At 47.3% G+C, this 24,477-nt stretch overlaps 1 protein-coding gene and 1 long non-coding RNA gene across 5 annotated transcripts in view; one reads left to right on the forward strand and one right to left on the reverse strand.

Annotated features, from left to right (window-relative positions):
- IGSF9 (immunoglobulin superfamily member 9) overlaps positions 1–24,477 on the forward strand; it is a 64,222-nt gene that overhangs the window by 11,108 nt on the left and 28,637 nt on the right. For all 4 annotated transcript variants that reach the window (XM_079957515.1, XM_079957513.1, XM_079957516.1 and 1 more), the window contains exon 4: positions 23,569–23,721. In XM_079957515.1, coding sequence (XP_079813641.1) covers positions 23,569–23,721 — 153 coding nt within the window. The remainder of the gene's footprint in view (positions 1–23,568; positions 23,722–24,477) is intronic.
- On the reverse strand, positions 127–20,217 carry LOC307205379. The gene is made up of 3 exons (XR_013833992.1): positions 19,672–20,217; positions 18,602–18,671; positions 127–1,238 (listed from the first exon to the last, which is right to left on the reverse strand). It is a non-coding gene; the product is annotated as an uncharacterized lncRNA (long non-coding RNA).

The raw sequence follows: 24,477 nt of genomic DNA on the forward strand, positions 1-24,477 counted from the left end.
ACCCTTCCTTTTATTATTATTGACTATTAACTTTATACGCCACTTACATGACAAAATGGCTTCTAAGGGTGTTTTCAAGTGAAAAAAATCAATTATACAATCCATACATTAATTGAAATATGAATTTATTTATTTATTGCATTTTTCTGCCAAGGTGGCCAAGATAAGTTTACAAGTTTAAAATACTAAAAGAAATCTTATGGAATGTAACATTGTGTATTCTTTAATATGCGTTAAAATAATTTCCACAAAGCATTGAAAACACCTGCAGTGAAAATATGCAATAAAAAAACCAGATTAAAAGTGTAAAAATTAAAACAGTTAAAAACGATTACATCTGGAGCTTCAAGTTCAGAGGAATGCTTGCCTAAACAGGTGGGTCTCCAGGGGTTGGCAGCGTGCCAGTACTACTGAGGGGGCCTCTCGTCTTTCAGTAGGGTGGGCATTCCACAGCACTGGTACCACCAGTTTAAAAGCCTGCTTCCATATTATCACAATCTGATAATAACCGGGCCATGGCAGAACTAACTAGGTTCTGTTTCCTCCTCCTCCTCCTCTCCAAAAAAGGAATGCAGTAGGGACGCAGAACTTCTGGTTCTTCAGATGTTGCTGAACTACAGCTCCCATCATCCCTGATCTCTTCCCATGCTGGCTGTGGCTGATGGGAGTTGAAGTCCAACAACATTTGGAGGGCCACAGGTTCCCTACTCACAATGTACTGGACTTTTAAAAAAAATCATTATTATTTATTTATTTATGACTCTGTTTTCACGTACGTCAAGGTGATTTTACAGAGCAAGTTTGTCCTGAAGAGCTTTAGTAGGGTTTTATATTTTGATTGATAGAAGAAGCCAAAGGGGAACAGAAGGAGGCAGGACCAGTCAGGGGATAGGGACCAGGACCTCAAATCTAGACGCTTGTTGGTTTTTTGGCATTTGATGAGTTTCTCATCTTGTTTTTGTGCACATCAAACCAAATTGTGACACGCACTCTCAGCCAGAGCTGCAAACTTGAACAAATAAGAAATGTGATCTGGTTAAAACAAAACAAAACAACCCATACATTTTTGTTAACTAGTAAAAGATTTTGTCATATGCTTAATAAAAAGGTAAAGGACCCCTGGATGGCTAAGTCCAGTCAAAGGCGACTATGGGGTGCGGCACTTATCGCGCTTCAGGCCGAGGGAGCCGGCGTTTGTCCGCAATGCTCACACTCCCATTGGTCCAGGTGGGAGTTACCTGTAAGAAAACGAGGACATAAGGAGAGGCTGGCCAGTGGCTCATCTAATCCAGCACCCTGATCTCCCAATGGCCAGCTTAGAGGCCTTTGGGGAAACCAAAAGCAGGAACTGCTGAATACAGCAGCCACTCTCCAACCTGTTGTTTCCAGCATGGAGGGAGGACAAGCCATTGTAGCCAGTAGCCATTCCTCCCCCCCCCCCCAAGCTGTTGTTTAATCCTGCTTTAAAGCCGTCCAGGTTGGTGGCTGTCACAGCCACCACTGGAAGCAAAAACCTGTAGTTTTACTATGTGCCGTGTGACGAAGTTCTGTCTTTTGCCTGTCCTGGAATCTTGCAACATTCAGCTTCATCGGGTGTTCCCTCAGTTCCAGTGTTAGGGGAAAGTTTTCACCCTTTCTTTCCTATCAACTTCTTCCGCACCATGCATAATTTTGTGGTGTGGAGCTAGTATGCGTCTAACGCAAGGTACTCAGGAGGGATGCTTGGCTGGCCACGCAGAGTGACAGGTGGGGTTCCCTTGTCATGAGTTACCCACCCTACACTGTCTGATTCGATCAGAGACAGCGTGCAGATCCAAGCAGCCCCCATCACCCTGGGCTGCAGAGAGGTCTGCGCTACTGAGCCTGCAGTGGGGCGGGCGGACAGGGATGCTGGCTCCCCAAGGGAAAGGGGCTTTGCACGCATCAACGGGTGCCTGCTGAAGCAAGGCAGGAAATGCCCCAAGCACAGTCTGCCCACCACCCACCCCTTTATTGACGGGCTGGTGGTGGTGAGTTGGGGGATGAGGAGATGAAGGGCTGGGCACGCTTTTGCTTCGCGCCCCCTGGGCTCGGGAGCAGGCACCGCTTCAATCCCTGTGTGCGAGAGAGACAGAGAAACTAGGAAGAGCTATTCGTATTGAAAATGCTTGCAATTTCTATGATTTGTTTCAGTGCATTTGCTTGGGTCTTTTGGGGGAAGGCATTGGCCTGGACAAATGGTTTGGGGGGGGCCATTAGGTGTTTGTTCTGGAGTATATACTGGCTGAGGGACAAACTAGGCATGATGAGGCATTTAAAGATACACAATTGCCCCTGTGTGTACGTACGTGTGTGAGTGTGTGTGTGTGTGAGAGAGAGAGCGAGAGAGAGAGAGAGAGAAATAAAGAAAGTTGCCGGACTACAAGTCCCATCATCTCCTGACCACTGGCTAGGGCTTATGGGAGTTGGGATGCCTTGCAAAAAAACAACTCAACAACTATGGGAATTTTCTAAATAAAAAGTCAACAATTTGTTTGAAATATGGCAACCCTAGAGTGAGGGGCCTAGCAGGCCATGGAGTCTTGCAGAACAGGTATAACGTAACTACAGGTAGCCTAATGTGTTTATAATCATTTAATTGTATTACAACTTACTGAGCTGTACTACTTAACTGTACAATAACGCTGGACATATTTTCATTGCATCTGCAAGTAAGAGGACTAGAGGCTTACTTTTTAATAGAAAACAAGAATATTCAGGGAAGGAGCCTGGACTATCCTGAAGGGGGCCAGATGGGAAGGAATTGTATTTCATCTATCACAGCTTTCCCCCAACCTGGTGCCCTTTTGAGCTACAACTCCCATAAGCTCTGACCTGTTGGAATCCAAAACTTCTGGAGGGCACCAGGTTTGGAAAGGTTACCTGTCACTTTCTCTCACATGAAAGAGCAGCCCAAGAATTAAGCCTGGTGATTAGTTCACCATTGAAAGCACTCTTATACCTCTTTTAAGAGTCATGGCGACTCTCAAAGAATGCTGGGAACTGTAGTTTGTTGCAGAACTATAAATCCTTAACAAACCCTTAACAAGCATTAAGCATTTGGGCTGTCCCTCAGGAGAGACTGGGAATAGTGATGCAGCTGGGCCAGTGAGGGACCCTCTTCAGTTCCTGAGGTCCTCAGTCCAGGGCCTGACCTGACCTTAATGACCACTGCCACCATGCCTGGCACAACAGCTCAGCGGCAGAACACCTGTTTTGCATTCAGAAGGTCCCAGGTTCAATCCTTGGCCTTTCCAAGGAGATGGGAAGTCTTTCCTCTGTTAGAGAGCCATTAACACAGGTGTAGGGAACCTCTGGGCCTTCAGATCTTCTCACAGAATCATAGAATTGTAGAGTTGAAAGGGACATCTAGTCCAACCCTCTGGAATGCAGGAATCTTTTGCCCAGTGTGGGACTCGAACCCACGACCCTGAGATCAAGAGTCTCATGCTCTGTCTTGCTGAACTGCAGCTCCCATCAGCCCTGGCAAGCATGGCCTATGGCCAAGGGGGATGGGAGTCGCAGTTCAGTAACATCTGGATCGCCACAGGTTCCGTGCACTAGCCGAACAGACACAACTGTTTGTTTTATTTAAGGTACTTGTACCCTGCCATTTGTGGCAAAGCCCTCCCAAGGCAACTTACAAAAGACTAGCTTGACCTCCTATCAAAGCAGCTTCCGAACTCCCCCTAACCCCACAGACGGCGATTATATGAGCAACCGGTGCCCTGCAATGCTCCCGCGAGGGGCTGCAGAGCAAGAGGATGCGAGCAAGGGCTGGGAAAGAGAAGGGGCTGGGGCCTGGGCCTGCACAAAGGCCCTTTTCTTGGTGGGGGCACAAAGGTCAGATGGATGCTGCTTGCAGGCCCCTTTGTTTCTTTCTAATCTCCTAATCCTGCCTGGAAGCCTTGGCTGCTTGGCAGCTCCTGCTGGGTGGGGATGGAGGGAGAGATGGAGCAGGGGGTTGGGGGTCTTTCTGGGAATGGTGGGTGGGGGTGGGGTTTTGTGCGTTTGTTTGTACACATGCATGCATTCTGACTACCCATAAGCATCTCTGCCCAACCACACCAGTGTTGTTTTGGGAGCTTTCCTACCTAGACAGGTCTTCTGCTAAGGCGCACAGAGCCCTCACATTGGATGCAAAGAGGTTTTTGGAAGGAGACCTTTGGTTTGTGTGTTTGGCCTGTGCTGTGAGGTGGCAAGTGGCACTGCAAAGAAAAGTAGAAAGTACACAGGCAGCTGCTTTAGGTAGAATCAGTCGTCTCACAATCTAGCTTAGCATTTTTGGTCTGGCAACAGCTCTCGTCTCTGTCTGGAGATGTCAGGGATTGAACCTGGTACTTCCTGTATGACGTGGCTCTCCTTTTAAAAATAACAACTCCAGTCCTTATAGATCTGAATTGAGGGCTGATTTTTGTTAACCAGACTATTGGTCCATCTCACTCAGTTTTGTCTACACTGACATGGGCGCAGCCCTCCAGGGTCTCTTTCAACCTTGAACCTGGAATCTTTTATTCACAAAGCATGAGCTCTACCACTGATTGGTGGCCCTTCCCTGATGTGTGTCATCTGCACAATGTGAGCTGTGCGCTGTGATTTGCCCACACAAGGTGCCAAGTGCAATCTCTGGAGAGAATGTCTTTCCCACCACCCTGCTATGTGATCCTTTTAAGTGAAGGTTCCAGGGATTGAACCTGTGGTCTTCTGCATGGAAAGCAATGTGCTCTAAGACTGCACTGTGGCCCTTCGGATCTCAGCTGTGATGTTCATACTGAAGCAGCTTTTGTGCACCCCTTGCTTCATTCCAAAGGCTCTGAAAAGCTCTGCTTTCAAAAGAGCAAGGTGCTAGTCCTCAAGTTACTTTTTAAAATTTTTAAAACCCACTGTATCTTGCAGGCTTCATTATTTGTCCAGCCAAAAAAAAGCCTTGATATCAGTCAGTTTGTGTGTGTGTGTGTGTGTGTGTGTGTGTGTAAAATAGCAACTATGGATTTACTGAACTGTGTTTGTGTATTATCTGAATAATGCTACTTCTTGGGACTCTAAGCATCACCCTGCTTCACTCCAAAACTGGGGAAAAAACCTAATGCTTTAAGTTTCTAGTCCTCAATTTACTTTTAAAAACTCATTTTTTTGGCATGCTGTGGGCTAGCAACTCTCCCCCCCCCCCCCGCCAAAGCACAGTTTTTTTTAGTTGATAGGTTCCAAAGGGTCATTGGAGCACAGGGCCTGGATAATTGTGTGTGTGTGCACGCAAAAGTGTGTTCTGTCTTTTGCATGCTGTAATGTTCAGCCTCCGTGCTGGTGGGTCATTCCAAGGTTGTTCTCTGGGAGGGGATTTTCAGCCTAGCTATTAATTGGCGGCACTGGGGATTTGGAGATGGGGCTGCATCAGCAGCAGCCGTGGCGTAGGAGGGGGATGTTCTCCTATTGGGTATTTAAAGTGGGCCACTGGCAGATTCCCCTGGGAAGCCCGTCAGCCTTAATAAAAGTGGCTGCGTGGGCCACAGGATCTCCTGCTCTTTAATTAGAAGAAGGGAGCGATGTCTCGTGCTGGCTGCCTGGGTGTTATAATTATTACATATCAATAAGGTTTCTTATCTCACCTTCACTGTAAGGTGTCAGAGTTGGTGACAACAATAATATATAAGAAGAACAAGTAAGATGGAACAGAATGGTGTAAATTCAGCAGAAGAGGTGGGTCCCTAAAAACAAAATCCCTTTAACTGTCAAAGGCCAGGGTGAAGAGGTACGTCTTCAGCATAGATGCTGGATGCTCTTCTGTTAGGAGGGAGTTCCGCAGTTTATGGGCTGCCACAGAGGAAGCCCATATTATCAAAGAATCATACAGTTGGAAGGAACCCCATGCAATTGAGGAATATGCAGCTGTCGCCTATGGGGATCGAACCTGCGACCTTGGTGTTATCAGCACCACACACTCTAACCAGCTGAGCTATCCAGCCTCTAATCCTCTCCAGGCCCTCCATCCCCTGCACTTCTGAAGGTGGCAGATCTTCCAGTCTGGACATCGAGGTCCAGCTCCAAAGGCCTTCTGGGAGTTCCCTCACTGCAAGATGGGAAGCTACAGGGAACCGGGCAGAGGGTCTTCTCGGCAGTGGCGCCCGCCCTGTGGAACCCCCTCCTATCAGATGTCGAGGAGATAAATGATTATATGACTTCCTGTAGACACCTGAAAGCAGCCTTGTTTAGAGAAGTTCTTAATGGTTGATGTTTCATTGCACTTTTAACACTTTGTTGGGAGCTGCCCAGAGTGGCTGGGTCAACCCAGTCAGATGGGCGGCATATAAATAACAATGTTGTTTATTTACTTACTTACTAACACAAGTGGTGGATGGTGCCTATTGAGGCAGGCTGGGCAGGAGCCCCACAGTAGTTGGAGCCAGAGCCAATGGCAAGCAGAGCCAACTGGTCCTAGTTTTCCCCCTTACTGAGTCCTGTAGTGGCAACCCTGAGACTAAGGAGGAAGCAGCTGGCAGGCAGTGCCAAGCCCTGGACTTGGATGCAAAGGCAGGCAGGTGGAGACTGCCTAGGAGCAGAATGAGGTCAGTGGGGCAGATTCCCATATGGGAACTAATGGCCCCATCTCCACTGATTAACATGTGATTTGGCGCTTTTGAACACCAATAAGTGAGCACCTTGGATTGCATATGTAAAGACTCCTGGTGGGGAGTGAAGTGAAGAGAATTCTTTTGTGTTCCTGTCATCCTTTCCCCCCAAAATACCTTCATTATCAACACCATAAAATTATTACTTATACCCCACCCATCTGACTGGAGACTGATAGGGATAAGGCTGCCAGTGGCTACTAGCCACAAGAGCTGTGTTCTACTCCAGTGTTGGAGACAGTATGTCCCTGAATGCCAGTTGCTGGGAATCGGGGGGGGGAAAAGAGTTTGTGCTTAGGTTCCATTTGTGGGCTTCCCAGAGACATATTATTGGCCACTTGTAAGAACAGGATGCCGGACTAGATGGGCCACTGGCCTGAGGCAGCAGGGCTGCTTTCACACCCTTAACATCTTTCCACCATTTCAAGATGGCCTTGTGGGCCTGGCACAGCTGTAGCATCCAACGGAATCGCCATTCCTTCCTTTCTGCAATGCCAGGGGGTTCCTAAACCCCTCTCTATTGGTCAAAAGACACGTAAAACTGTTAACATGCAAACACGCCCGCACCCAACTTGAGAAATGCTGCTTTAATTCTCCAGAGCAGGGAGGCCAACCAAGCCCTGGCACCTCACGTGGGATCGGGGTAGCCAACCTGTCGCCCTCCTGATGTTGCCCTGCAACTCCCAGCCTTGGCCAATGGGAGTAGGGAAGCCAAAAGCATCTCGGAGGGTTCACCCTGTGTGTGGAGTGTGGGGGCGATCCTTCAATCTCTCCCAAACACCCTTCTTCCAAAAGCTGGCAGGGCCTGTGGTGTGGGAAGCGGGATGGTGTTCTGGACGGTTCCCATGACAGCAGGCTGTCCGTCTTCAGCACTCCCTCGTGGTTTGGGGTGGGTGGGTGGGCTTTGGAGGTGAAGGAGAGGCCCACGGCTGGGGCCTGCGAGAGTGAAAGAGGTGGGTGGGTCTGCTGAGTGGAACAGCAGCCCTTCTCTCTCTCCCTCTCTCTCTCTCTCTCTCTCTGTTTTCTTTTTCCTTTTGAACTGTCAAGGTCAGCCGAAAGGATTTCAAACTGTGTTGCCATGGTTCCCAGGTGGCTCTTTGCAAATGCCTGAGGAGTCTGTTGGCAAGAGAGGCCCTAGGAGGCCTTGAGCCAGCACTGAACATGAGTGGCTGCTGCGTTTTATAAAAAGTTTATTATTGTTTATAAGTGTGCATGTGGTGTGTATGTATATGTATGTATATGTCTCATATACATACACAGAGAGAAAGAGCCCTCATAAAATATCAATGTGATGTTGTTGCAGTGTTGAAAGAAAGCAATCATTAAAACGGTGGTGAAGTGAGATGAAGAATGGTGTGGATAATTTTTCCTCTGCCCTCTCTCATAACACTAGAACTTGCAGTGGCCACAGTAAAGTTGATTGGTAACAAATGCAGAACGGTGGGGGGGGGGGGAGAGAGTTCCATAAGTTTAACTTACGGAACACTATGCCGCAAGATGGGTTGATGGCTGCTGTCAGGGAACTGACATCCGAGCCAGAAGTGGAGGCAGGGCTCCCAAGCGATGCCGGAGAAGGGCCAAGCAGGGAGAGAGGGAACTCATCGGCTGGGGAAGGAAATCAGCGTAACACCAGGGATAAAGGGGGGTGGTTGGGGGAATCGGAGAGGGGTCTCCAGGACTCTTCACTGGAGACCAGCGGGGAGAACACAGGTCCTCCTCTGCCCACACCCACCCTGCGCAGAAGACTTCCGCGCAGGGAAAGTAGGCGTAGACTTGGCGTCAAAGAGCTTCTGTGCTGGAAGAAGTTTAAGAACCGCCCACTGACGGATTCTGCTAGCGACTGAACAGCCACGAAGTGAAGGGCTGTCCAGTCAGGAAAGGTTTAGCCAGGCTACCTAGCCAGGAGTGGTGGCAACTTACGCACGAGCAACCCCCATACATCCATTACAGCTGCTGGCTTAGATGGCTTTATAAGTGGATTAGGCAAATGGCAGGAGGAGTTGGAGATGGTGGTGGGCTCTCCTTCATTGGAGGTTTTTAAAAAGAAGTTTCTTGAGCTGTGATTCCTGCCTTGCAGGGGGTTGGACCAGATGACCCTTGGGTCCCTTCCAACTTTACAAAACTCCCAGTCTCCTAGGGCAGACATGTCCAAGCGGTCGACCACGATCGATAGGTAGATCCCCAGGGTGATCCTGGTAGATCATGGGTGATTGTGGTTGATCACAGGATGAAATAAAGTGGACAAGGAATGTCCCTGCCCCCTGTCCCCTGGTGCCAGGTCCCTCCGCTGCCGCAGCAGCAGCAAGGGGAGCTTGGCGAGGCAGCAATTGCAAGTAAGTGTGACTCATGCGAGGGGCAGCGTAGGGCAGGCTGGTGATTGATGTTTGGCATTCCCCCCCCCAAAAAAAAAAAAACCTTAAGAACCCGACACCCCCCCCAAAAGCTCAACAACTGTGGGCAACCCTCCACAAGAAAAGCTCAACAATTAAGGTCAATTTCCCCCGCTTCCACCCACCCACTCCACACACGCGCCTCCTCCCTCCAATGACATTGGGTAGATCACTGCCAGTTTTTTTACACTGGGAGTAGATCTCAGTCTCTTGGGAGTTGATTGTGCCTGTCCTAGGGGATACTCTGGGTTGGATTCAAGTAAATAGCTGTGCTAGTGGGACTAGTCACAATGCTAACGAAATGAGGGCTTCCCCCCCTCTTGTGCCACCCCCCAATTCGGCTCTGGGGGTGGTGGAAGAACCCCCAGAACAGGGTGGTTGAGGGGAGAGAAGATCATTCTGCCTGGCAAGCAGAAATCTTTGTTTCCTTAGCTCAGTGTTGAGTTCCACCCTCTGATTTCCATTCCAGTAATATGTTTGCTACTGCTTGGGCACTTGACTTGGGATTGGCCCTACCCCAGATTGTAAAACTCATTTAATAAGTTCATTTGAAGGGCAGGAAATTAGCTTCGGTTGGGATGGGCTGCAATTCTGAATACAGAAAACTGTTCACAAGCTCACATTCTGGTTTGGAAGAGCCACCCCCACCAGTGGCAAATGCTCGCTGTGGTAGAATGGTCTGTCGTCACTCTGAACCACAGGTGTGAGGAAGCTCACTCCCCTGGTTAAAAGACGTCCTTGCAGGTAGAAAAGGAGCAGGCAGGGCTAGAATCTTGGGAATATTTGTGAACATCAATTACCTACCTGTAGTGAGAAGCAGTACAGCCCACTCTGCCACCTTTGACTCCAAGCTGTTGCAATCCAGGGTGTAATTCACCCTGATTGAAATGCAAGAGCGTAAGAAAAGGAGCCCTGCTGGATCAGGCCAAGGACCCATCTTGTCTAGCATCTTTTCTTCAAAGCAGCCAAACTAGATGCCTGTGGGAAGCCCACAAGCAAGACCTGAGTGCAGTGGCATGTTGCCTCCCACAGTGGAGGGAAAACATAGCCACTGTGGCTAAAGGCCTCGTCCTCCATGAATTTGTCTAAAGCTTGGTGACTGTCAATGCATCTTGTGGGAGTGAGTTTCGCTAAGCGCCATGTGAAGAAGTACCTCCTGTTGTCTGTCCTGAATCTTCCAGCTTCATACAGGCCTTTTCCACAGTCCTAGGAGCACCGTTTAACATAGACACATTCACACACATGCAAATAGCGCAGTCAAGGTTACTACTGGTCTGCATTTCTTTCACAATGTGTTTATTTTCAGAGAGCAAATGGAGAGCTTTTGAAAACCAGACTTTCTCTCTGTTTACTTTCTTCCTGTTGGAGGTTGTAATTATGGGTGGGGTTGGGTCCATGGTCTTCTTTTTATGGGTGGTAATATTGACAGTCGTGGCTTTATGGCAGTGAGGCCGGCTGGCCTATTTGTTTATGCCATGTGAAGCAACCTAGAGATCTCTTGACTCCATCCCCCACCCTCTTCCCTGCAGGCTCCAGGTTTTTGGAGAGTCTTGGGTAAGGGGCTCCCAGTGGGCGCACCTGGCTGCTGACATTGGAGATAGCAAGGCATTGGCCATGCAAAAATCTGAGCTTCTCTCTGCATTTTCTCAGACTGCTTTATTGAGAACTTCAGTCTGCCCCTGCTGCTTAGTAGGGACAATGGAAAAATTTGATTCAGTTCTCATCAAAAGGCAAACTTAACCTAATTCGCAGTTCCCAAAACAATTGTGAACCAAAACATAGCCATCCTTTTGAAATCTGCCCTTCTCTGAACTTTGCAGTGCAATTCTCCAGCCAAGTAACGTGGGAAAATGCATACGCTAGGGTGAACTGTCTGGGAAAATGCATATGTGAGTGAAAATGGCATGCAAAGATGCATTATATAAGAGGAAGCAGCTTTGCAAAAATGTGCACATTAATTTACACAAAGTTGTGCATATGAGGAGACAGCCACACTATGAGGACTTTAAAAAAATCACAGACTGGTGTGTAAATGTGAGAACTGAACTTAGGACGAAAAATAAAAGCTAGAGAGGGACTGCTATTGACAGGTTTGCCCATCAAAATATCACTAAATTTGCCCATGGCAAGTCTACGTTTGTACACAACTTGTTAATGTGATGCCAGATTCTACATATCTTCTATCCATTCGTTAAAAGGAGCCCCATTTTTGTTCTTCCAGTTCATCAATACCAGTCTTTTTGCTATAGTTAAAGGCATGGAGATTCCCTTCATATTGTTCCTTTGTTAGGTGTATAATTCAGAACGATATTTTCCTCTGCAAATTTAAGATTTTTCCCCATACAGTTGTGTTGATCCCTCTACTAAAAATTTGTCCCTATAGGACATTGTAAGAAAACGTATGTTTTTAAGCTGCATTGCGCCTATTACATCTCCAGCAGCTAGATGTCTTGGATAGCCCTTTCATAAACATGCATAATGCTTGTTAAAAGAAAAGGAAAGATGCAGAGATATGAAGCCGCCTTTACACTGAGCCAAATCATTCATCCATAGAGGGTAGCAGCTCTGCAAATTCTTAAGGAGAGAAGGACCTTCCCCAACCCTGCCGGCTTAGTAACTGGAGTTTCAGTCTGGGTCCTTCTGCATGCAGAGCATGTCTTCCACCCCTGAACTTTATTGCCTTCCCTCAGAGGGGATGGGAGTGCTCAATGCTATACCAAATCCACCACATTCAAATCATCATTTCCAAGACCAGTGCAACATGCTTTCTAGCTGGTACTGAAATAAACTTGGGGGTTGACTTCTTCATTGTCAGAACTGACTTCTTAATTGGGCAGTACTTAATCTCCTTAAAAGCAAGAAAACCTAGGCAACTGTCTTAATACCAAGGTCAGAATATTTGTCCGTCTAGCTCATTACTGTCTGCTTTGACTGACAGCAGTTCTCCAGGGTCTCTGGCAGCAACATGTCTTTCCCATCGCAGCAATGGGGAGTCCCTGACCTGTGAACTGTCAGTTGTGGAGCAGGTAAAGATCCTATCAAGCCAAAAAGTGGTTTGCAGCTTCTTAACACATTCATGTGTTTTGGAGATGATTCAGGGCGTTGGTTGAGGTCTTGGGACATAGGTGCTCCTCCAGACAACCTGGTTTGCTTGCACAAAGCTTATTCTGTGCTTAGGCTATATCCTGCCTTTATTGAGCATTCACTCTGATCCGTTTGCAGGGAGGTTATATTATCCTGCATTCACCCATATGTCTTCCTGTTAGTCGTTAGTCATCCTACACTTTTCAGTGCATTTCCCCATCACTTTCCAAACTGCAGAAAGTCAGCACTGGTTGTCAATTTGCTGCTGGGTGAAGTTCAGGGTTATTGTGTTAATTTTCAAAGCCTTAAAACAACTTGGCCCCAAAATGCCTGATTCCTTATGGACCATCTCCATTGCCAAGGTCTTTGGATGGGGTACTTTTTGTGATCCCACACACCCCTGAATTTCAGGTTTCATTTACCAGGGGACAAGCCTTTAGTGTGGCAGACCCCCATCCCTACCCCCTGCGGAAAACCTTGGCAATAGTGGTTCAGCAGGAATCATCCTTGTTTGCTTTTAGATATCTTAGGCAGAACCTGAGATCCTTTGCCAACCAGCGTTGTTCTCTAAATTGTTTTTACTGTGCTGTTCTGTTCTGTACTGTATTGTGATATTTGATATCTACATAAATGCAAGTAAATAAAAAAGTCAGTTTCTTTGTTGAAAGTGGATTTGTTGCGGAATTAGACAAATTGACTAGAAAAGTTAGATACCAGAAAGATCACAAGTTCACTCAGGACTGGAGAAAGTTTACGATATATCTGGAAAATATTTGTGATGAACAGACAACGCTAGTTGGATTTAAAGAGGCTTTGTGATGAGAAAGGGTATTGTAAAGAGAAAAAGAGATGTAAAGATATTATAAATTGGCAATATATTATAAAGGAAATGCGGAATAAATATTAAAATATGAGGATTGTGGGGGGAGCTGGTGGAAGTCAAAAAATTTGTAAATTGGAAAATTTGGTTGTATTTGAACAAATTTGTAAAAGAAAATTTCTTAATAAAAAATTATAAAAAAAAGAAAGTGGATTTGTTGCACCAAGGCAACAGAAGGCTTCAATCCACTTTAATTGCACAAAGCTACATTTCTCAGTGTGCACCCAAATCCTTTCCACAAAATGCTGGCAGTCTAGAGGCACCTGAACTCTGGACTTGGCTGTGATGGGGTCAGAGCTGTCCTGATCTGAGCTCAGCGATGCTGTGTGGTATGAATGTGGAGCTGATGGGAGAAGCTTGCTTTGCAGTCTGAGGCCTGAGCTGAACCTCTTGTGGGGTGGTTACTGTGACAAATATCTGCCTGTCTTTCCCCTTTTCTTCCTCCTTCTCTTTCTTCTTCCTTTTTTCTGGGTCACCGGCTTTTAAGAGAGGCTTCTCAGCCCGACTGTCTGGCCACCCTTTTGATCCCCTCCTTGTTTAACAGCCACTTGTGGGAATCTGACTAGTTTGTTTGAGCCAAGGAGCTTGCTGGAATGTGCTGTACATTCTTCTGCTGAGGCAGTTTAGCTGATTCTTTTCTTCGTTTGATTGGTATTATTTGTTTGTTTGTTCTCCTGTCCCAAGTTCGAAATGAAGGAGAGGGTGCATTGCTTGGAGAGGGGTATGTGTGTCCCCCTTGAGCCAATGTTGACCCTAGAGACTCCTGTGTTAAAAGCACGTTTTGTTGGGATCAACTGATTCCTCCCCTGTCTTTTCCGGACAGGGAAATCTTCTCTTTTGATACCATGTCACTGCAAAAATCAGCTAGGCATTTAGTTGTAGCGACTGAAACCCAGGTTTAAGATGGCATTTGGCTCCTAGCTTTTCTATCTCAGTTTCTAAAACTGTTTAAAAGGTGCTCCTTCAACACCTCCCTACAAGGCAACGGTCAACAGCATCCCTGTCAACATGGATAGTTGGAGTATACAAAATCTGGTACAGGTAACTTTGATCTTACACTTATTTAGCATGCATGTTCACAGCTTTACACATGTTGTCAGAAAATAATCTAAAAATAAATAAATAAAATTGTGCAAACTGGGGGGGGGGGGAGGAAATGGCATGAAAATGGTACATGTGGAGGAAAATCGGGCAGGCTTGCGGGGGGAAACAGCTTGCAATCCCAGCAATCTTTGTGAGCAGAAGTGGCGGTTGGAGAGCGTGGTCAGAGGAGGCCACAGAGGCTTGTGGAAAGGTTTGGGGAGACAATGGAGGGTTTTGGAGTGCAGAGAATGTGGTTTAGATTTCATAACAGCCCCAAAACACAAGGCATTGTCATCATCAGCTGCTGAGAAACTGAAGAGGAGTTTGGTTCCCACGCTGGAAAAGGTTAGCAGTTCTAGACTGCTTGAGGGGGCATGTCTGCATGTGCAGTGGCACACAAATTCGTCCAGAACAAGTCCAACCTCTGTGCTATCAGGTTGCACGAGGAGATTCGCGAGGCTATGGCAGCAAGCGTACCACTGACTGCAAAGATGACCAGTCAAGTGTGGGGTAAGGCTTTGGTGAAGATGGAGAAGGCACTAAACTTGTGGCTGGAAGACACGGACCAGAAACATGTTCCTATGGATGGCAGCAGCTTGCACCAAAAGGCTCTGAGCCCCTATGACCATGTCAGACCTTCCACTACAGATGGGGACCAACCTGTCAAGGAATTTAAAACTGGCCCACGTTGGCTTAACAGCTTTAAGATCCGCTTCCACCTGAAGAATGTCTGACGGACAGGGGAGGCTGCATCTGCAAACAAAGAGGCTGTAAAATTGCAGGGCTAAAGCGGCTGTTGGACGACAAAGTATAGCTTCCAGAGCAAGTCTTCAGTGCAGGCGAGGCTTTTCTGGAGAAAATGTCCAAGCAGACTTACATTGCCAGAGCTGAAAAGCCAAGCCCTTGGCTTCAATGACGCAGAGGTTTAAGTGACTGTGCTGCTCTGTAGCATTGCGGCTGGACACTTAATAAAGCCTGGCTTGTTGTACTGGTCCCAATACGCCCGTGCCCTAAAAGGCAAGAAAAAGAATCTGCTGGTGACTTCTTAATAATATCTGGAATGGTTCTACAACTGTTCATTCCAGAGGTGAGACATTACCTTGAGGAGAAACAGCTGCAGTTAAAGTGCTGCTGGTTGTGGATGGTGTTCCTGAGTACCCCAAGGGACTCTGCTTTGCACACGGCAAGGTAGAGGTTGTCTTCCTCCCTCTGCAAAATGACTTCCCTCATCCAGCCCCTGGGTCAAGGTGTGATTTTTAAAAATTATTATTATTATTTATTCAATTTATACACCGCCCTATTCCTGGAGGCTGCTTACACATGGCTCACCTTCTCCTGGGCGATCAATGTGATGGATGCTGATCCGGATCTTGACCTCGCAGCATGCAGGAAGTCCTTCAACGTTGCCCATCCCATCACCTGCTTCAAACAGGCAGTGGATGCAATCAAGCAAATGCATGCTGGTGGAACTTGTGGAAGGAACGCATGCACGATTTCAAGGGATTTCCCAGCATTGCAAGTTGGAGAACGTTGTGTGGTTGGCCAGGCAAGTGGGTGATTATGGCTTTGTTTATCCAGGAAAAAGTGGGAGAGCTGGAGGAACTGGTCAGATCAAGTTCAGAATATGAGGGTGGGCCCTTATGATTTTTTTCTCTCAACTCTTCCAAGTCATAAAGCACGCAAATGATCAGATTGCAGAGTTTGACGCTTCCATGGAACACAGTCTCAATGTCGTCCGTGGAATTACAGATGCTCTGAGAGACCATAGAGGGAAATGTTTGATGAGCCATGGGACAACAGCAGCAGCTGCTGCCAATCACCATAACTCTCACAAAGAAACCACCAGCGGCAGATGTGCCCAGGCAACCCACCTCTGGACCTGAACCACAACCAAGCACTTCTTCCTGCTACCAATCAGTACCTCCTGCCCCGCTCCTCATTATCATGTGAAGCACCATCCAGTGAGGGAGAGGAGGAGGAAGACTTAAGAGCTGCAATCGCCCCTCACCATTAGGTGCAGTGATTTTTAAAAATATGGTTTTTATATGGTTTTCTGGGGTCGTTCTGGCTTTTCGCAAGTTGGCTTCAGCGCACAATGGCCAACCTCCATGTAAGATGCAAGTTACCTGTACTGCGTATGGAAATGGGCATAGCCCTATGAGTCAGGAAAATGGGAAGCTGCCTTATACCAAGTCAGACCCTTGTTCCATCTGGCGCAGTGCTCTCTGCACTGACAGGCAGCAGCTTTCCAGGGATACTGCCAGGGATTGAACCCTGGGACCTTCCGCACAAAAAGCAGGAGCCATGCCACTGGGTGGGTATCTGAACTGGATTTGAATTGATTTTATGTATGTGCTGTTGTCGTTTTAAACTGTTTTGGCATGCATATAATTGTTTTGTTTTTATATAAGCAATTGTTTTATATATGTTTTTTACTGTATTGTTATTGTAAATTGTTTCAGGATGCCTCATGGGAGATGATTCATAAATGAAATATGATGATGATAGTTTTATAAATAAATAAATAGCTAGCTAGCTAGCCCTCACGGAAGCCGCTGCTGGAATAGGAGAGCTTTTAGCTGGGCACTCTTCCAGCTCTACAATTCTATGATTCTAACTCACTACAGTGAAAAATATGGGCCCATAGACTCCGCTATTCAGTGGAAGTGGAAGTGTTTCCTGCCCCTGCGCCCGCAAGTTTGGATGCCACCTGCAAATGCCAAATATTTCCCCAGCCACTCAGTTAGGCACAGTGATTAGTTGATTGGAGAAATGCTCCCATGGCCCCACCATTGCTGAAGAGCATCTGTTACCTTGCAGGTGCAGTCTTTCCCAAAACTTCTCCCCCCCCCCCTTTCCCTAACCACTCATTTCTCTGCCCCCCACCCCTAAGCACCACCCTTCTTCCCAGTGCCTTCCACACCTCCTGTGCAGCCCGGCAGTGGCTAAGCATAGTGGGGTGGAGGGCAGGCCATTCTACCTTTGTATGTCTTTTGAAAGAGCCGTTGCTAAGCAATGGGAGGTTGCCGGTTGCTAAGGCCACTTGATGGGTTTTCGTTAACTGCCAAAGACCCTTTGGTGATTGAAGGGAGGGGAGGGGAGCTGAGCAAGGCAGGCAGCCTGGCTGGCTGGCTTCAGAGAGAGGGGTGTAGGGGGCTGGGACGGCGCCCTCCTAATTAAACTCCATCAACTGGGTTTAATCTATTGTTCCAAAGGCATTTTTGTTCAGAGGGGAGAAGGCCATTCCCTTGGGTGGAGTAGGATCTGGATCTGGGAATCCAAGCAGTGAGAACCTAAGGGAAGTCCTGCTGGATCAGGCCAAGGGCCCATCTAGTCCAACATCCTATTCTCACAGGGGAGAGCCAAAAACCTATGGGAAGCCTGGAAACAAGACACTTCCTTGGGCATCCTTCCACCTGGGTCCTCCCCATTGCCAGGCATTGGGAAGCTTGGAGCAGCAGCCTTTAACTAATGCCTTAACCTGTGCAGTCAACCATGTGGAAACTGGTATTGCTTCCAGGAAGGAATTAAAAAATAAGGATTTCCATTCTGGATCAGAGCTGAGATCCACCAGCAGTTAGTCAGCCAGTCTCTGTCCCAACCACCACCACCACCCATTTTGGTGTTTCGTACAGGGACGCGGGTGGCGCTGTGGGTTAAACCACTGAGCCTAGGACTTGCCAGTCAGAAGGTCGGCGGTTCGAATCCCCGTGACAGGATGAGCTCCCGTTGCTCGGTCCCTGCTCCTGCCAACCTAGCAGGTCGAAAGCACATCAAAGTGCAAGTAGATAAATAGGTACCGCTCCGGCGGGAAGGTAAATGGCGTTTCTGTGCGCTGCTCTGGTTCGCCAGAAGCGGCTTAGTCATGCTGGCCACATGACCCCACTCCCTTGGCCAATAAAGCGAGATGAGCACCGCAACCCCAGAGTCGGTCACGACTGGACCTAATGGTCAGGGGTCCCTTTACCTTTACCTTACACTTTGAACATTTGGGTGCCCTGTTTTTTCTGAATTGGAATTGAGACACACTTCACTCTAGGAGAGAGTCAGGCCCAGCATCTGCTCACGGTCCCCTTGGACAGATCCTGGTACCTCAGAAGTGCCCACCTAGCTCTGATGCCTGCCTCCAGTCTCTTGTAGAAGAGTTAGGGCCCCTCCAGATTGTGTATTCATAACAATTTGTGCTCATTGTGGTATACGCAATCCCACTTTCAGTGTTGTTTGTGCCTGCAAAATCTCTGAGGCAGACATACGGCTTTGTTTCCAATTTGCATGCCCTGTAACTTCCTGCTAAAATCCTGCAGTGCAAATGTTCTGGGTTTGTTGGGGAAGCGCAACCGAACAACTTAGAAGGCAGAATGATGTCCAATACAAAACTCATCTATGGAAAAATCTACCGGCCCTTCCAGGCCGGTACCAGGTTACCAGATGTCCCCAGATTTACAAATCAGTCCCCATACAAAATCCATTGAAGTTGAAAAGTTTCCCTGGATTCATTGAAAAAAATCTGGTAACCTTACCTTAGACTCTAGCCATTGTCATAACGGCTGCCATTTTGTTTTTACCTGTATGTCCTGCAGGTCTGGAGCACTGTGGGAAAAGAAGGTGGCAGCTGCCAATTAGGACTGCTGTTTCTTCATGCACGTACATACACAATGCCCTGGATTGGAATGGTGTCCAAAATCAGGGGGGCTGTGATTGGCCTGGTAAACTTTAATATGAGGACATGGGATGATGTCCTTGGAATGATTTCTTTCAGCGTTTGGGTGGTCATCCGTTGCAGACCCTTTACATCCAGGTTATCAAGTCTGTGGCAGGGGGTCAGGCTGGCCAATCTTGGGGGCTCCTAGGGGCATAGTGCATGATGCCTGCACTGTCAGTGTGTGTTGGGTCTGTGCCAAATGCCTGCAGGGTTGCTGAGCCGATTACAGGTCTGATAATAGCCCTGGGGCAGGATTAGGCCGGTTGTGGTCACTGCTTCCTTAAGTTTCTTATCCTCCCCGCTCCATCGTCAAAACAAGCTATGCCCAGTTCTTAGCCAGGAAACCCCTCTCGCCCTGTCCCTTGTGGCTGTACCACTTACTGGTGGAATAGGGAAGTCAAATTGCAATTCCTACAAAGTTCCCAAATGCCCAGTCATGTTCCATCATCTACTTTAGACTGTCTCCTAAGCCAACTTTCCCCTGCAAAGTTTGTCATCCAGAACCACTGCTGATATACAAAGGTGGCCTGGTGAGCTACTACTGCCAAACCCATTTGGGGAAACAGCAGGGGTGATTTTGTCCTCATTACTCATATCTGCAAGTTTCTGATTAGTTTAGATTTGAAAGCGTCTCTGTCTCTTTTTCAGGCCAAGCGGCTTACAATGATCCAAAGCACAACAACAGTCTGCAGCTGCTTTTCTTTTTCCTAATCCTGAAAATAAGTCAATGTATATTAAATATTACTGGGGGGGGTGGTCTTTATAAAACCACAAATTGCAGAAGGCCATGACAGAAAAATATAAGAAGCCAAAGATTTAAAACATGTTTTTAAAATTGTTGACGGTTCCCTCAAAGACTTTGCCTTCCACTCTTTTCTAAAGGCCTACCTTTTATCTCTCCTTGAGGCCTGCTTTTTCTTTCTTTCTGGCCTTTGACTCCAGAGCCCTTAATCCTGTTCTTGACAGTAACCACCTAAACTATGTGTTTTTTCCTCCCTCAGCTCCAGCGATCATTTCTCAGGGTGTCTCAGGGTAGGCGCCCCTCTGAGTAGAATAAGGGCCCCCCAAAGGCATTAGAGGATCACTTACCACAATTTGAAGCTAGTGAAGTAATACACTTTACCTTCTAAAAGCTGCAATGTAAAACTAACCTCCCCCCAGCCCAATAATTTGCGCATCTCCCTAGGTTTTCTTCCCACTTTGTATCTTGAATAGTATAGTCTTTGGGGCAGGGACCCGTCTCTTTTGTTAATGCCATTCTATAAGGTGCTGTGGATGTGATGAAATTATGGTAATCGCATTATTATCTTAGCTAATTTATTGCAGCTGCTGATTAAGTGCATCGATAGGCAGATTTTGTTTTTCATGTTTAGGAATAGCAAGCACTAGGACAATATATACCTTCATATCTCCTTTTGTTTTATTATATTAAAAATAAAACACTGGGGTGGGTTTGTTTTTTTGCCTTTTTCCTCCGGGGATTGGGGTGGGTGTTGTAAAAGGAACAAGTTCCTAGCCGCTAAGGTACAGGGAGGTGCTGAGATCTCAGAAGCGAGATGTGTTACTGATAGGGTTGCCACCTTCAGTCAGGCAAAATAAAGAACAGGTCAGAAGGGGGGAATTGGGGGGCTGAAAATTTCTTTATTCACCATCACCTTTGCAAGGACGGAGTTTTGGGGGCAAATGCCCTGGCATTTTAGCTGTTATGCTGCACTCTGTGATTTCTTTTCCTTCCAATCGGGGTTTGTATGTGTGCCGAATTAAAAATTACCATCATTGGTTCAGAACAAGCATTAAACTAAAAACCCAATGGCTCTTGACTCTCTGCTGATCAGCTTCCCCTTCGCTGTCCCGCCAGCCCTGCAGGGGAAGGCGTTGGCTGTATCCATTGTGAGTCCTACACAGTTCAGACCCATTGAAAACAATGGACATGCCTAATTTAGGTCCATTAACTTCTGTGGCTCTAATCTGAGTATAATTTAGTTGGTTGCAACACAGACTCTCTGGGTGACTGGCTTTGATATGTTTTGCTTTGCATTGGCTTCTCTGCCCTCTCCCGATTTCAGTACGTTAATTGATTTTTTTTCTTAATTGAAGGCCTGTTTCCTAGTGGCAAAATTAGCTCTTTAAAACTTGCTCTGTCTCATTGCAAATCAGTATGGTTGGAACCATCCAGTTCCAGCTGGTCTTGGCTGCAATGGGCACTGAACTGGCTGCATAGATATTCCCACCATTCCTCCAAGGAGCTCAAGGCACAGTTCATGGTTCTCCCTCCCCCTGTATTATCTGCCCAACAACCCTGTGGGTTAGGCTGAGAGCTGTTGTCTAGCCCAAAGTCACACTGAGAGCTTAATGGCCGAGTGGAGATTTCAACCCTCGTCTCCCAGGTCCTAGTCCAACTCTCTAACCACTCCACCACACTGCCTCATAGGTGATCTGCTGCTCCAGCACCCCTGACGTGTGCCCCTCCAATTTCTTCTTGAAAACTTCTAATGACGGGGAGTTCGCCACTTTCCAAGGCAGCCTGTTTTAATGCCTAGCATCTCATAGCATCAGGAAGTTTTCCTCAGAGCTGACTCTCTATGTCCATTCTTTTGCAATGGATCTACTTGGACTAATGTTGGATGCAACCCGTTGAAATTAATAAGCCTAAATTAGTTATGTCCTTTAATTCCAATGGATCTGTTCTGAGGACGACTGATGTTGCATTGCCTCTTTGAGGCTCGAAGGAGGGAAGCAGTTTGGAGGAGACGGGGCAATGGCATGAAAAAAAAGAGACCCACTTGGTTTCTCCTTAAGGAACAAAGCCCTTTTGAAGTGTTGGGGTGGGGGTGGGGAGTCCGTGGGGCACATATCCAACCCCCTCCCCTCGGCATGGCACTCTCGCTGGCCTCCTTTTTCCAGCTCCCCATCCCTCCTGCCCATTGGGGGGGGGGGGGAGAGACACTGTGTAACACTTAATGTCTGTTGAATTGACCCCTGACCCGGTGTCGCTGCCCGGGCCTGGACTCCGGCTTTTGTTTTCCATGGCGGTTCCCACAAAAGCAAACGGTTTCTTCCCAGCGTCATGGTCCCAGCTGGGCAGGGAGAGAGAGAGGGGAAGGGGGCATCAGCAAGGGTGGTCTTCTCAGGACTCCCCGAGAGAGCGGGAAGTAGGCTCTCAAGCCCGTGCTGGCCCAAGACATTTTGCTGCCCGAGGCAAAGGACGTGAAGGGCCACATGCGGAAGCTGACTGGACCGGTTGCTGGATCGGCCGAGTCATAGTCCAGCATTCTGTCTTCAGAGAGGCCAACCAGATGACTATAGGAAGCCCCACAAGCAGGACCTGGGTGCAAGAGCCCACTTGCGATTCCTACCAACTGTGGTATTCAGGGGCCTACAGACTTCCAACAGTGGAGGGAGAACATAGCCACTGTGGCTTGTAGCCATTGTCAGCCCAGCAACTTTTACCTTTCTGAATTTGTCTAATCCTATAAGAAAATAAGGGGACGCGGGTGGCGCTGTGGGTTAAACCACAGAGCCTAGGGCTTGCCGATCAGAAGGTCGGCTGTTTGAATCCCTGCAACGGGGTGAGCTCCCGTTGCTCAGTTCCTGCTCCTGCCAACCTAGCAGTTCGAAAGCACCTCAAAAGTGCAAGTAGATAAATAGGTACCGCTCCGGCGGGAAGGTAAACGGCGTTTCCGTGCGCTGCTCTGGTTCGCCAGAAGCGGCTTAGTCATGCTGGCCATATGACCTAGAAGCTGTACGCCAGTTCCCACGGCCAATAAAACGAGATGAGCGCCGCAACCCCAGAGTCGTCCACGACTGGACCTAATGGTCAGGGGTCCTCTTTACCCTTTATTAGAAAATAAGAATAGCCCAATGTGGCCCATCTAGTCCAGTATACAATTCTCCGTGCTTGTTATTCCCAGCAACTGGTATTCCCACTACACTCCCTCCCTGGAAGCTGTAACTAGAGCGGGGGGGATTTCCTCAGGAAAACAGCATGGATAAAGGAGGATAGCATCACCGCTGGCTACTCCCCATGGCTGCTTTTGACTTGTGTCTGCGAGTGGTGGTTAAAATCACATTTAAAGTAACTTACAAGCAGGGATCGGATTCAGACCGTTGGTGCATCTAACTCAGTGTCTCCTGCTCTGACTGGCAGCAGCTCTGCGGGATTTCTGGCAGCTTTTCCCAGCCTTACCTGGGGGTCAACAGGGAACCTACACATGCAGGGAAATGCTCTACCACTGAGCTATGGTTCTTCTCCTAAAATAAAGTAGTGTTCCAGTCCTCATGGTTGTAAATAAAGGACTGCTTTAGGTAGGAACGTAAGGCAGAATGTACTGGTTGCAGCCAATGGGTATGCTGCCACATCCGCTTTATTTGTATTTGGTGGGCCCTTATTCTGGATTTTCATAAAGCACTCTATTCCTTTACCGGTTCTTGGGACTTCCAAATGCAAGTTGGACCTTTAACAAAACCTTGCAGCGTGAAGTGTCCTGTTCAGAGTTCAAGGCAGAGAGCCATGCCCTTTTCCAGGACACTCCATTCCCCCTCCATAGTCATTCAGCATTCTGCACCTGCTGAGCATGCCCAATCCTCCAGTGTATTGGTTCCATTTCAGGGGAAGAAAATTTGCTGGGCTGGGTTGAGGTCTTAGAATCATATAATCATAGGGTTAGAAAGTACCCCCAATCTGACCCCCTGCACTGCAGTGCAGGAATCACAGCTTCCTGTGATGGTGTTGTTGCTTCCATAACCCCCTGCATGTTCTTCTGTGGTTTCTTGTCTGCAATGCAGGTCGTGTGCGGATCCAAGAGGGCGCCTCTCTCTGGATTGAGCAGCTGCGTGCCGAGGACCAGGGCTGGTACGAGTGCCGGGTGCTCTTTCTCGACCGACCCAACAGTGACGACGAGTTCCAAAACGGCACCTGGATCCACCTCACTGTCAATTGTATGCTCTGGGTGTTTATTTTTTTAATTTACTTTTGTAAAATTATTATTTGCTTAATCATTTTTTTTGATACAAACATCAACCACAAAAGACATATACAACAAAAACCATAACAACAATAACAACACAATTTGACAATTCAGATTGGAGTACACTGATATACCTACGACTACACCTTTTTTAACAATATTTTCCCACCTCTCTCTCCTCCCACTACTTCCCACCACTATCTGCCTTATCGCTTAAATATTCGCTCCAGATTTCTTCATATTTATCCATTCTTATTTTGCGTCGACATGCAATTCGTTCGTATGCAGCTAATCTGTCCATATTATCAATCCATATGCTCAATGGAATCTTTTTGCGGCTCTTCCAATTCATCAAAACAAGGGTTTTTTTGCTTCTAATATAGTACATCCATTTTTTTTGACCCCTTGAAATTTCCCACGTTTCCGGAATATAATTTAGAATTAAATTTATTTCCCCTAAAAAACAATTTCTTTTTATTACTCTCGCTATAAATATCCTCACCTCGCACCAAAATGATCTTCTCATCGGGCAGTTAATCAACATATGTATTAAGTTCGTATTTTTGCTCCCACATCTCCAGCTTTTTTAATTTACTTCAGGGTTGCTCAATGCCGTTCTTTCTACATGTTTGGGACTACAACTCCCATCAGCCCCAACCTGCCTGGCCAATGGCCATAGAATCAAGGAATCAAAGAACAGACTTGGAAGGGACCCAAAGGGTCATCT

This window comes from Podarcis cretensis, assembly GCF_951804945.1.
Source record: "Podarcis cretensis genome assembly, chromosome: 16".
Taxonomy (NCBI): domain Eukaryota; kingdom Metazoa; phylum Chordata; class Lepidosauria; order Squamata; family Lacertidae; genus Podarcis; species Podarcis cretensis.